The sequence below is a fragment of the Danio rerio genome, chromosome 14 (genome assembly GCF_052040795.2).
Source record: "Danio rerio strain M-AB ecotype USA chromosome 14, GRCz13ab, whole genome shotgun sequence".
Lineage (NCBI taxonomy): Eukaryota > Metazoa > Chordata > Actinopteri > Cypriniformes > Danionidae > Danio > Danio rerio.
The window spans coordinates 36,834,336-36,846,624 of NC_141034.1; the positions used below are offsets into that span (position 1 = coordinate 36,834,336).

Below are 12,289 nucleotides of genomic sequence, written 5' to 3' on the forward strand. Positions count from 1 at the left end.
CTCAATTCCTGGAGGCCCGAAGCCCTGCACAGTTTAGTTCCAACCCTGCTCCAACACACTTACCTGTAGGTTTCAAACAAGCCTGAAGGACTCAATTAGTTTGATCAGGTGTGTTTAATTAGGGGTGGAACTAAACTGTGCAGGGCTGCAGCCCTTTTGGAACTGAGTTTGACACGTGTGCTCTATATCATAAGTCATTATATATATATTTACTTTTATTTTCTTTTGCATCACTTCCACTTCTCCAATTTTATTGTTATTATTATTATTATTATTGTTGCTATTATTTTAAGGTCATGAGTGGTTGTGTAAGCATTCCACTACGTATCATAATGTGTTTGACTATATGTGACCAATAAAATTTGAAAGCTGATGCTTGTGAGCTTTTTAAAACTTGGTCATTGGACTTAGAGCGATTCCCTTAAAGCCAGGGCAGAGTTTGACAGAGAGCAATGCTGTGGGCTGGAGGGCTGCTGGAGGGAGATGGCTGTGATGGAATGGGCAGGGAAGGGCTATGACTCCTCCATTGAGTCTGTAGGGCCACGCTGAATTGGGCTGATTTGCCTGTGAATGGAGCCTTTCCATTATTCTTGTTAGGGAGCTGTCACATTCAATAGAGAAAGTGAAAACCTCCTTTTATCAACCTTTTCCAAGTGAAAGAGAACAGGCAATCAATAACCAAATTCAAAAACCGGGGGAAAGTCAAGCAGAACGATATGGGGATGTTAAAAAAAGAGGGGCATTTGTCAAATTGCTAATGACGAAAAAAAGCTGATAAGTGATGTAGTTTCAGCTCAAGAGGGATAATTAGAAGTTATTCATGTTAGAAAAACATAAATGTTATATGCAACTTTAGGCCAGACAGTAATTATGCACTCTAAAAATGCTGGGTTATTTCAACAAATTAAATCTTTTTTTTTTTTTAAGTGACTTTTGGGGTTTTTGAGCAGGTTTTTATTATGTCTCTGTGTTCATATTTCGTGTAGAACATGCAAAAAAATTTAATATTTAATTAATATTAGTTGTTTAATCAATATTAAACAGTCATGTATTTTACATTGATTTTATAATAGCATTAAATTACCAAGTTTGCTATATAAAACAAATCTCAGAATCACATTTTTTAGGAAACACTTACAATTTTTTAAAGCAATTAGGTGTATTATTTAAATAACTTTAAATTAAATAGTAAAACAGTAAAACTGGTACATAGAATGGTTTTGTAGTTTTACCACTGTTTTTTACTATTTAAAAAATCTGTTATTTTATGGTTTTTTTCTGGCAGCTAGGACGGCAAAAAAGTAAAATGATGATCGTTAAATTACAGAAATTTAAGCTAAAATAATGGACGTTAAATTAAAAATGTAATTAAAATCCTTAACTTTAAATTTCCAGTAAATTACTGTAATTTACCGTCTGTTATTTTACGATAAAATTCTGTAATTTAACAGCCATTATTTGACTTTTTTTTTTTACAATGTACTTTTTTAAAAAACTGAAGCATATTGAGTTGGAATTTAAATTAGGCAAGGGACGATAACCAGTTTCAAGATTTACCGCGGTTGGAAAAGTCAAGGTTTTAACATTTTCTGTTATACTGTTCCTACGATATCTGTACGCTTTTTTGTTTGTTATTTTGTTTGTTAAGGCTATTTAATTAAGTTTATTACGGGAAAATGATCTCCAGAAGAAAATGGTTTTAAATAATGAAGATAGCAGAAGTAAACAATGATTTATTTAATTATTTAGCCTGACATGTTATTGACATATTTTAAAATGTTTCTTAAGTGATACATAATAATAATACTACCGGTCAAACGTTTGGGTTCATGTTTTTTTAAGAAAATTATTCTCATCAAGGCAGCATTTATGAAAATAAATTAAAAAAATAAATAAATAAATAAATAAATAAATAAATAAATAAATATATATATATATATATATATATATATATATATATATATATATATATATATACATATATAATAGTTTTAAATAATTGCTGTCATATTGTATGTAGTTTCAAATGAAATTATTACTCAAGTCATTATTGTGTATATATTGTGTTTTTCCACAATAAACAGTTTTTACGCTGGAAAAATCTATTTTTTTTAAAGTGGAAAATGTTGTTTTTTTATGCAGACATTTAAAAAGAACATATTTTAGAGCAGCAATGACAATACTGTGATACAATTATACATGGTTATCATCCTGTCAGAATCTTATACTGGCCTATACCTAGTTTAAATGATGTGAAATCATTACCCTATACGTCTCAGAGCCTACAGAAACCTGTTATTTCAGATGAATATTACAGCATAATATGTAATTAACATTTCAGTCTTAATAAACAGTAGTTAAATTTGACACAACACTGCAAAAAAGCACAAATAATCTGGTGTTACTATCAAAGCTATATTCCTATTACTATTAGCTATATAAAAAAATAACCCATAATAATTAATGTCATTTAGAAATATTGGAAATTTGAAATTTATTATTAAGAATTAAAAGGTATTACAAATACATTTAAAATATATCATAGATTTTCTTAATAATGTAATTAAAAGGAGGAGTTTAAATATAAATGTGTATGTTCATGCCTTTGTCTTATCAAGCCAAGATGAACTGAATATAACATTCATCAACTAATTTTCACATACTGCGGCTTCCAGTGTTTTTCCGCTGGATGGAGAAAATGAATCGCATCATTTAACCCCATCAATCAAGCTGGTAATTGATGTCTTAATTGATGGCTGGGTTCTACAGTTAATTGAGCACCTTCATTGTTCACTCTTTTCAGACACATTGGCCTGCAAACGGGCACAGGACAGAGACGCTCAACAAAGACATGCTCAACCACTACATGTGCAGCTTATTTATTTCAGAGAAAGCAGAACAGATCTCATTTTAGGATCTGAATAGAAGAGATAAACATCAAACAACTAATTAATTTCTCCATTTAATAACAAAGAAATGAGAGCAACAAAATGGTTAAAAACAATGTTCACAAATAATGTACAAAATAAGAGTTGAAATGCTTCTAAATGATTTAATAACAATCCAAAAGTTTATCCTTTAGAAAAGCTTATAGTGTAAATGTACAATAGTGTTTCACAAATACAAGGAAAACAACACATTAAACATGCAATTTTGAGATAGAAAAACTGAAATAAAATTTTCGTGACAATTGCATTGTGATTTGTATTGTTTATTTATTTTATTTTTTTACATTAAAGATACTAGAAGAACATTACAACAAAAAAGGTCATGTCTAAATGTTTAAAAATATAATTTCTTATTTATTATAATAAAGGGCTCCAAATATAGCCTAAAAAATCTATTACAACTATCAATAAAGTAAAAATGGCAGTATAATGGAAAAATAATCTGACATAAATGTGTGAAATATAAAAATTAAATAAAAAAATAATATTTTTTTTAAAAATTGCGCAATGAAAAAAGTAATAAGGCTGCAAGTTTAGCCTTAATAACCTTTTAAAATTTTAATAGTGAGAGCAGTTTTTGTTTAAATCCACTTTTTATGCTAAGCATGTATGCTACTTTAAAAATGCTAAAATATACCAAAACAAAGGGCTTGTCTAAATATAATCTTGTAAAAATTATTTTAAAAAATATGTAAATGCAACAAATGAATTATTATCGAGCTTATTGATTTTTAAAACTAACTACTTTTCATGCTAAGTTAATTTATTTTACTTGAACAAAATGACCTGAAATTCCCCAAATATCAACTCTATTTATTTATTTATATATATTTTTTTACCTTTTTACTATTTTCCAGGCTTGTTTAATCAGTTTGAAATAAACATTTCTACAAATGTCCTCAACTTTCTCCTATCATAACATTTTTTTTCTCAGATTGTGTGCTTTTGGCATTCTCGGTCTCTCTGCTTGTCTTTTGCAGTGACTGAGCTTTGCTGAATCGCTGTGACCGATGGGTCTGTCAGCCATCCATCTTGAATGGGTCTGGCTGCAGATTAAAGCAAAAGAATATATAAATCAGAGTGCTAATGAATAGCTCTACTCAGTGGACAGAAGAGAGAGGCTTACCGTATTTTTCTCTGCCTGCTCTGTGGTTCCCAACTGATCTCTTTCAATAATCCCAAAACTCTCCAGCCAAAGCCAAATGGCTGTCAAACACTGTTTTTAACAAGTTGTAGCTGTATATAAACCTTGATATATAGTCAGACTAGTAAACCGAAGGACGTTTGGTTTGAGTCCCAGTAGCACCAGTAGTGTAAATAAACAGGTTAGAATGCCTGACATATCGCTTGAAGCTTCTTGGTTGTAGTACCACTCAAAGTTCCTTGATGGAAGTACGGCTCGAAGTTTCTTGGTCAAAGTACTGCTGGAAGTTTCTTGGTCAAAGTTCTTCTCAAAGTTTCTTTGTTGAAGTATTGCTCAAAGTTTCTTGGTCCAAGTACTGCTCGAAGTTTCTTGGTCGAAGTATAGCTCAAAGTTTCTTAGTTAAAATACCGATCAAAATTTCTTGGTTGAAGTACTGCTCAAAATTTCTTGGTCAAAGTACCTCTCGAAGTTTCTTTGTTGAAGTATCGGTCAAAGTTTCTTGGTCCAAGTACTGCTCGAAGTTTCTTGGTCGAAGCATCGCTCAAAGTTTCTTGGTCAAAGTACTGCTTGAAATTTCTTGGTTGAAGTACCGCTTGAAGTTTGTGGGCCTGACATGTTGGTCGAAATTTGTCATATCACTAGTAGTAATTGCAAGTGGTGAGTGAAATAAATAAACCGGTTAGAGTCAGACTTGTATAACCTAAGGTTGTGGGTTCAATTCCCAGTACTGGCAATACTGTAGTTTTAGGTATGTGGGTGGTATAAAAAAACAGATTAACAGTCAAACTCATTACCCAAACGCTGTGGGTTTGATTCTGACTGCAGTACTGGGCAAGAGTTGTTTAGGTTGTGGTCAAACTTGTAATTATAGCTGTCAGTGGTGGGTGTTATAAATAAACAGGTTTGATAGTTAGACTTGCATTACTTAGGTTGTTGGGACGATTTCCAATATCAGCGCAGTTTTAGGTGGTGGTATAAATAAATAGTTTAGATAGTTGGAGATCTAATGTGAAGGTTGTGTGTTTGATTCCTGATATACCGGAAATAATTGTAGGTGATACATGGAGTAAATAAAAGGTCAGACTTGTATAACCTAAGGTTGTTGGTTTGATTCACACTACCAGCAGTATTAAAAAAATCTGCTAGAGAGTCGAATGTAAAACAAAGACTGAGGGTTCGATTCCCTGTACATTGTAAGTAGTGGTTTGAATGAATAAATTGGCTAGAGAGTCAGACTGAAGGTTGTGGGTTGTATACCCAGTAATGAAAGGAGTTGTATTTGGATAAGCATGTTTTATAAAGATGTAGGTCCAATTTTTAGAGTATGTTTGATTAGGGATGCACTTACTGGCTCTTCAAGACCGGAGTTATCGACCCCGTCCTAATGTTTGCATTCATTAAGATGGGTAAATGCATAGGAAACTGATCTCTTTCAGCAATCCCAAAACTCTCCAGGCAGAGCAGAATGGTTCACACACTGCCTTTACTTGACAGGTTAGTTGTTAAACACCCCCCTAACTAAACTAGTCTTTAAACACGGTGGGCGGCAGCAGGTATGGGTGGGAGAGAGGCTGGGTAAGTGTGTAATCCTGGCCTGCTGATGGTGCTGGGGGGGCAGTTTGCTTAATTGGGTTACAGAATACTTTAATTACTTCACTTTCCCACATTCTTGCTGTGCGCACAGACACAATGATGGCACGGTGAGAAACTGCAGCCCGGGGCCCTAGAGTGCAGCTGCAGGGTAATTATCATTACCAGCTCCTGCATCTGTATACAAACAAGCCCACAGCTGCTCTGACTCTCTGAGACTGACGGTACATGTGTTCATAAGAGCGCCATTGATGACAATGCGCCTTGGTATTCATTTATACATGCTAAGTTGACATACAGTACTTATGGAAAGCTGACATGCAGTGCGATTTGGTAATGTGTAATGTTCATAATATTATTGTTTTATGCATGCAGCTCTAATGAGCTTGATGCTGATAGATATATGACAGAATATTTGTATTTTACTTGTCATTAGTCAAACTGTAAGGTAAATAGCAAAAGTTAGGAAGGCTTCCAACACTTTAGAAATTAAATAATCAGAACTTTGATCAAACTTTATTTTGATGGTCTTACGCTGCATCTACATGTTAACTGATTCTCCTTAGATTATGAGTAGACTGTTCGGTTGGTGTTAGGGTTATTTTAAGTTGACATGTACTTGCATAGTTTCTTATAGTCAGTTAAACGTCTGTTGAATGAGCAGTATCATCAGATATTAAGCAGACAGCCTACTAATACTCAAATAGACCCTCAAAATAAAGTGTTAATAATTTAAAACAGGTAACATAATAACAACTGTAAGTATAGTTTCTGTTTACTGTTTGCTAAAAAAAAAAGAACATGACTTTTATTTTACTTGTTTCATGTTTGAAAACCTTTTGTATTTTTAATCCATATTCTAGTATTAGAAAAAGAAGGTCTTTAAAATATAAAATATAGGAACTTATACACACAAACATAACATACACATACACAAATATAACTAAATTAACTAGGCAATCCCTAATGAACATGATGACTCATAAGGACACTGCTTTGTGCAGTAAACACTTTAAATAGTCCACTGGGAATTAGCTCATCTAAGGGTGAACTGTAAAAGGAACGTTTTTAGACTTCTTGCCCATGAATTAGACCATAAAAAGTGGTGTGGGAAAGGGCAAGATGGCAGAGGAACAGAGAGTGTGTGTGGAGGAAGCAGGAGGTGTGAAGAATGGTGTGTGATCAGTAGTGTGGATGCAGTGTGGGAGAGGGGGCTGCCCTGGCTGTCAGAACTCGGGCCCACAGTGGCCCAGCGGGAGCCCTGGCTGTGCTCCCATGATGCCCTGTTGCCGTGGCTGAGCCCTGGAATGTGACAGCACACAATGGAAGAGCGGGCCTGAGAAGGCTCTCCATCCTGATAACCACATTAAAGGCCCACCAACATCTGTTGAGGCACAGGAGAAAGGCCCTATCTCTGGGCTTTAACCCCCAACAGCACTAATCATTAACCCCCAGCCCTGAGAAGGAGCCCAATAACAGCACCTTATTTGTCAGACACCCTGCGGAGGGACTGAGGGGACTAACATTGGATGGCAAAACGTGTGAGAAGAGTTGCTTGATTATTCCCATGTCTTTGCTATATTCGCAGCAAAGATCAAGGTAAATTAAGAATCTTAAGGACTTTGCAGTGATTTACTGTTGGCGAGCATTCAAACATCTCCCATGCAGCTGGGGACATTGTTTAATCAGAGTAGGGGTCTAACTGTTAGTCAGAGTCGACTTGTAACTTAAGGGTTGTGCATTTGATTCCCAGTACTAGTAAGAGTCTCTAAACAGGCTAGATAGGACTCTTAACTCAAAGGTTGAGGGTTTAATTCCCAGTACCAGGAGATGTACAAATGTTGAAACATGTTCGAGCAGTGAACTCTTAACTTGAAGATTCTGGGTTCAATTCCTACCGAGAGGAGCTGTAAGCATATTTGAAAAGGTTTGAGCAGTGAAATCTTAACTCGAGGGCTGCACGGTGCCGCAGTGCGTAGCACGTTCGCCTCACAGCAGGAAGGTCGCTGATTCGAGCATCGGCTGGGTCAGTTGTCGTTACTGTGTGGAGTTTGCATGTTCTCCCAGTGTTCGCGTGGGTTTCCTTCGGGTGCAAAGACATGCGGTACAGGTGAATTAGGTAGGCTAAATTGTTCGAAGTGTATGTGTGTGAATGAGTGTGTATGGGTGTTTCCCAGTGATGGGTTGCAGCTGAAAGGGCATCTGCTGTGTAAGACATATGCTGAATGAGTTAGCGGTTTATTCCACTGTGGAACTGTCATCCCAGATTAAATAAAGGGACTAAGCCGAAAAAAAAAATGAATGAATGACTGGGTTCTTCACTCAAAGGTTGTGGGTTCAATTGCAAGTGCCAGAAGGAGCTGTAAGCATATTTGAACAGGTTTGAGGAAAGAACTCTTTACTTAAAGGTTCTGTGTTTAAATCCTAGTACCGGAAGGAGGTATAAGCGTATTTGAACATGTTCAAGCAGTGAACTCTTAATTCGAAGGTTGTGGGTTCAATTCCTAGTACCGGGAGGAGCTGTAAGTGTATTTGAACAGGTTAGAGCAGTGGACTCTTAACATGAGGGTGGGTTCAATTGCCAGTATTGGGAGGAGATGTGGGTGTATAAAAACCAAGTTGGAGATTTGAGCTTTTAACTTGAAGGTCGTATGATCAATTGCCAGTATTGGGGACATTGGAGAGTTTAAACATGGGTCTTTCTAAATGTGGGTTTTTCCACCTACAATCCCAACAAATGATACGCCCTTGAGCAAGCTGAGAAATTGGGGGCATCAGTGAGAGAAATTAAGAATGTGGATGATCAAAAGTCCGCTTGGTCTGTCATACATATTCCATACATGAATGTGATTAGTAGGGTGCAAAAATAATGCAATCATTAGAATTCATACAAATTCACCAAAAGTATTTAAGGAGTCTTTAAGGACAAAATGAGTAAGTGATAAATTATAATTAGCACACTTTCAATGGCACGTGATGTTTGATCTGGATGATTTTTGTAGCAAACGATCATGTAATTGTCCGTGTGCAGGTGTTCTGCATCCTCAAGTGCAGAAAAACAAGATATGAGACAGAAACAGGTGTCCTGTCACAAGGAAACTTCTCACACTCCAGGATCCTCATCTGCCTTGAAGAGCCTTTAAGGCTGCCTCGCTTCCACAGGTTTCAAAGCCCAGCCAATTTCACCAGCATGAACCTGGAGACAAAGCAGAGGGGCAGGAGGTGGGGGCGAACGCAAACAAGAGTGATGCAGAGGAGAGGTGAGTGTCTTTCTCTCTGGCGTTTCATACGCGGCGCTTTCTGTATACGGGCTCTGAGATTAGGAGCTGCAGGAGGTACCCCTAATGCACGGACTCCTCAAGTACCTCCACACAAGTAAGCCCATTCACCAGTAGCTCATTACACGGGCAATTAAGTGTCGTGGGGGGAGGGGGAGAAATGAGGGCCGCCAACCATCGTGAGGAGCCCCTTCCTCCCCCGCCCTGGCCCACTCCTCCCAGCGTCTTCACCTGGGCAGGCCAGAGGACACCTGCCTCTTCTAATGAAGATCCATGGCCTCATTTCCATTTCTGGAGTCGTATCAGAGACAGCGGCACACAAAACCGCGCCTGTGTCCTCTGGTCCGGAGAGGCAGATAGAATGACATGGCTAAGTGCTCTTGCAGAGCCAGGGCAGCTGTGGGGCCTGAAAATGGGGTTTTGGGAGGTTTGAAGTGGGGTGCTGCGCTGCCTACGATGCTGCTCTCCTGCTTATTGGAGGGTGCTTCAGGTTCCGATCAGCCACAATGGCTGCCGTTCGCTTCCTCTGCTCTTTGCTTATAATGAGCAGATCTGCAGAAGGAAGGAGAGCCTAAGGAGCCAAAGTGCTTACAAACAAATCTCACCTCTGTAAAATTCAGGTCGACTTATTCATTGCTCTTGGGACTGTTATAAGAGTCTGTAAATATATGAAAGCATTTTCACTTGATCTAATATATTCTCAGTAGTGCTTCTTTATTTCTAAAACTATTAGTCTCTTAAATAGTCATTTAAATCGTTATTTATTAACATTCTAATGGAAATAATTTTGCAACATCATGAATGAATCGTTTACATGGATCAACTTGAGTAAAGTAACGTTGTTTTCGCAATATCTCCATAAATACTTTTATTATAAATAGATTTTTTATGTTTTTTTTGCAGGTAAATTAATTTTAAACCCAACAAAACTGAGTCTTAAATAGTTATCTAAATTGTATATCAACGTTAATGCAAATAAGTCAACTGAAAAGAATGCCATTTGACCAAGGTAAATGTATTCATGTGGTGAATTACGGTATATAGAGCTTAGACATACTATTATCAGTTATAGTCATTAACGCACATTTATTAACTGTACAAACTGTTCACAGCAACTTGCTTGTTACTTCCTTGTTGTTGGAGTGCTTACAGTTGCTGAATTATATATTGAAATTAAAGTAAACTATAAATATGTGCATAACTTACAGGTATTATTAATAAATTAATGTCACTGAAATATAATTACTGTATTTTTATTTAATTTGAGGTATTTTATTTACAATTACTTGCCATTCTTCAGGATAATTTATGAAATTTAGGCTACTCAATTGTCTATGGGCCTAATGACTTAAAAGTTGAAAAGTCTTTTTACTGTAGACAAACAATGCAATTATGAATGTTAAATCTCAGTTAATATCAGTCCTTATTGATACAGACACTGGGATCGGTGAATGTTTATTAAGTAAAACTGGCCTCAGATGGTTTAGTTTAGTGTGCTTCAAACCTGGAGGAAAATACCAGGCTTTGCTAAAAGGATCAATAGGGTCAATGTAGGTTCAATAAACCTACAGGTTTTACAGAAAAATCTTAATATTAAAAAGGAAACATAAGCTGGACCACAACAGATCACATCAATGTCCTAACGAATGCTCAAATTATGTAGCTAGTTTACAGCAAGCATCATGTTTTAAGTTAGAACTGTATACTGTAAATACAGTAGGCCTATAGGGCTGTTAATTTTACTAAAGAAGATATAAGCTATTATATGAGTTTTTCACCAGAACTTTAGAAACTGTGTTATGTTAAAAAAAAAAGCAGCACAGTATCGGGATCGGATCTGTGTCAGACGAGACTCAGAAGTTTGGTATCAGGATCTTATTGGTTCCAAAAAATGGTATAGGTGCATCCCTAGTCCTTACCACGTTTTAATGTGGGCTGTTGCCTCGTTTCAGCTGTTGAGCTGTTTGTCACTATAAATGAATGAAGCTCTTGTTTTTGTACCACACTTGCTTACCAAACATTTTGCAACATCATGAATGAATCATTCACACAGATCACGTGATCAACATTTTTCTCGCGGTATCTCTGTAAATACTTTTATTATAATTAGATTTTTCACGTTTTGTTTTTGCAGGTAAATTAATTTTAAACCCAACAAAACTGAGTATTAAATAGTCTTTAATAAACTGCCATATCAACATTCATGCAAATAGGTCAAATAAAAAGAATGCCATTATACCATGGTAAATGTATTCATGTGGTGAATCACGGTATATAAAGCTTAGACATACTATTATCAGTTATAGTCATTAACGTACATTTATCAACTGTACAAACTGTTCACAGCAACTTCTTTGTTACTTCCTTGTTGTTGGAACACTTACAGTTGCTGAATTATATATTGAAATTAAAAGAAACTATAAATTTGTGCATAATTTACAATCAATTATAATAAATTAAAGTCTCTGGAATATATTTACTGTATTTTTACTTAATTTAAGGTATTCTATTAACTAGTATTTTACTATTTTTTAAATAATTTATTATAAGATCATTAACCTTATCATGGCATGATTTCATCATAACACTTTAATTAAAGATTTAGTTTTTATACAAAATAATTTGACTTGCAACTGGACCCAATTATCGGCCTGCTCGTTCACAATACCTCCCTCCAGCTTCAAATCTCTGTATCTTATGCAGTTTTTTTAAATATCTAAAGATTCTGAAAAATTGAAAACATCTGGTCTTTTTCTAACTACATAGCTACTTACTGATCTCTTCGTTTTTTTTATTCCTTGCATAACTTGTCAGCATAAATATATGGCTAGTCCATACACATGAGATTTTGAATGGCTATTTAACTACATAAACGGCCATTAAGCTTTATATAAATCATTTATTACCAATTAGTGCAATGAAATTGACCATGACCAAATGAGGATGTACAGAAAACATAAAAAAACTGCGCAGGGTAATCATTTTCTGCTTATTAATGACACTCACTTCATTGCAGAAAAAAGAAAGGGTTTGTCTTGTGGTCTCTTCTTCCACACTTCTCGCTGAAAGCTCCATTCAGCAGTGCAGCGTGTCTCTCGAAATGATTGTGGGATCCTCCCTTGTTAACATGTTCAGGCTCACCGCCTCCACTCAGCACCTGAGGGTAAGAGGAGCACCCAGAACTCAGGTAATGGAGGAAGAGGAAGGGCAGAGTGAAAATAAACAAGCTAAGTCTCCATCCATCCATTGTGCCTCACCTGCTCTCCTGTTTTAAACTATGACATGGGCCGCATCAGAGGTCTGTGGGTGGGATATTTCAGAGTGCTGTG

General features: G+C 36.1%; 1 protein-coding gene across 4 annotated transcripts in view; it reads right to left on the minus strand.

The window, feature by feature from the left end:
- atp11c (ATPase phospholipid transporting 11C (ATP11C blood group)) overlaps positions 1–12,289 on the minus strand; it is a 166,415-nt gene that overhangs the window by 153,011 nt on the left and 1,115 nt on the right. For all 4 annotated transcript variants that reach the window (XM_087281721.1, XM_087281719.1, XM_087281718.1 and 1 more), the window contains exon 2: positions 11,967–12,117. In XM_087281721.1, the coding sequence (XP_087137847.1) occupies positions 11,967–12,035 (69 nt within the window). In that variant the 5' untranslated portion in view covers positions 12,036–12,117. The remainder of the gene's footprint in view (positions 1–11,966; positions 12,118–12,289) is intronic.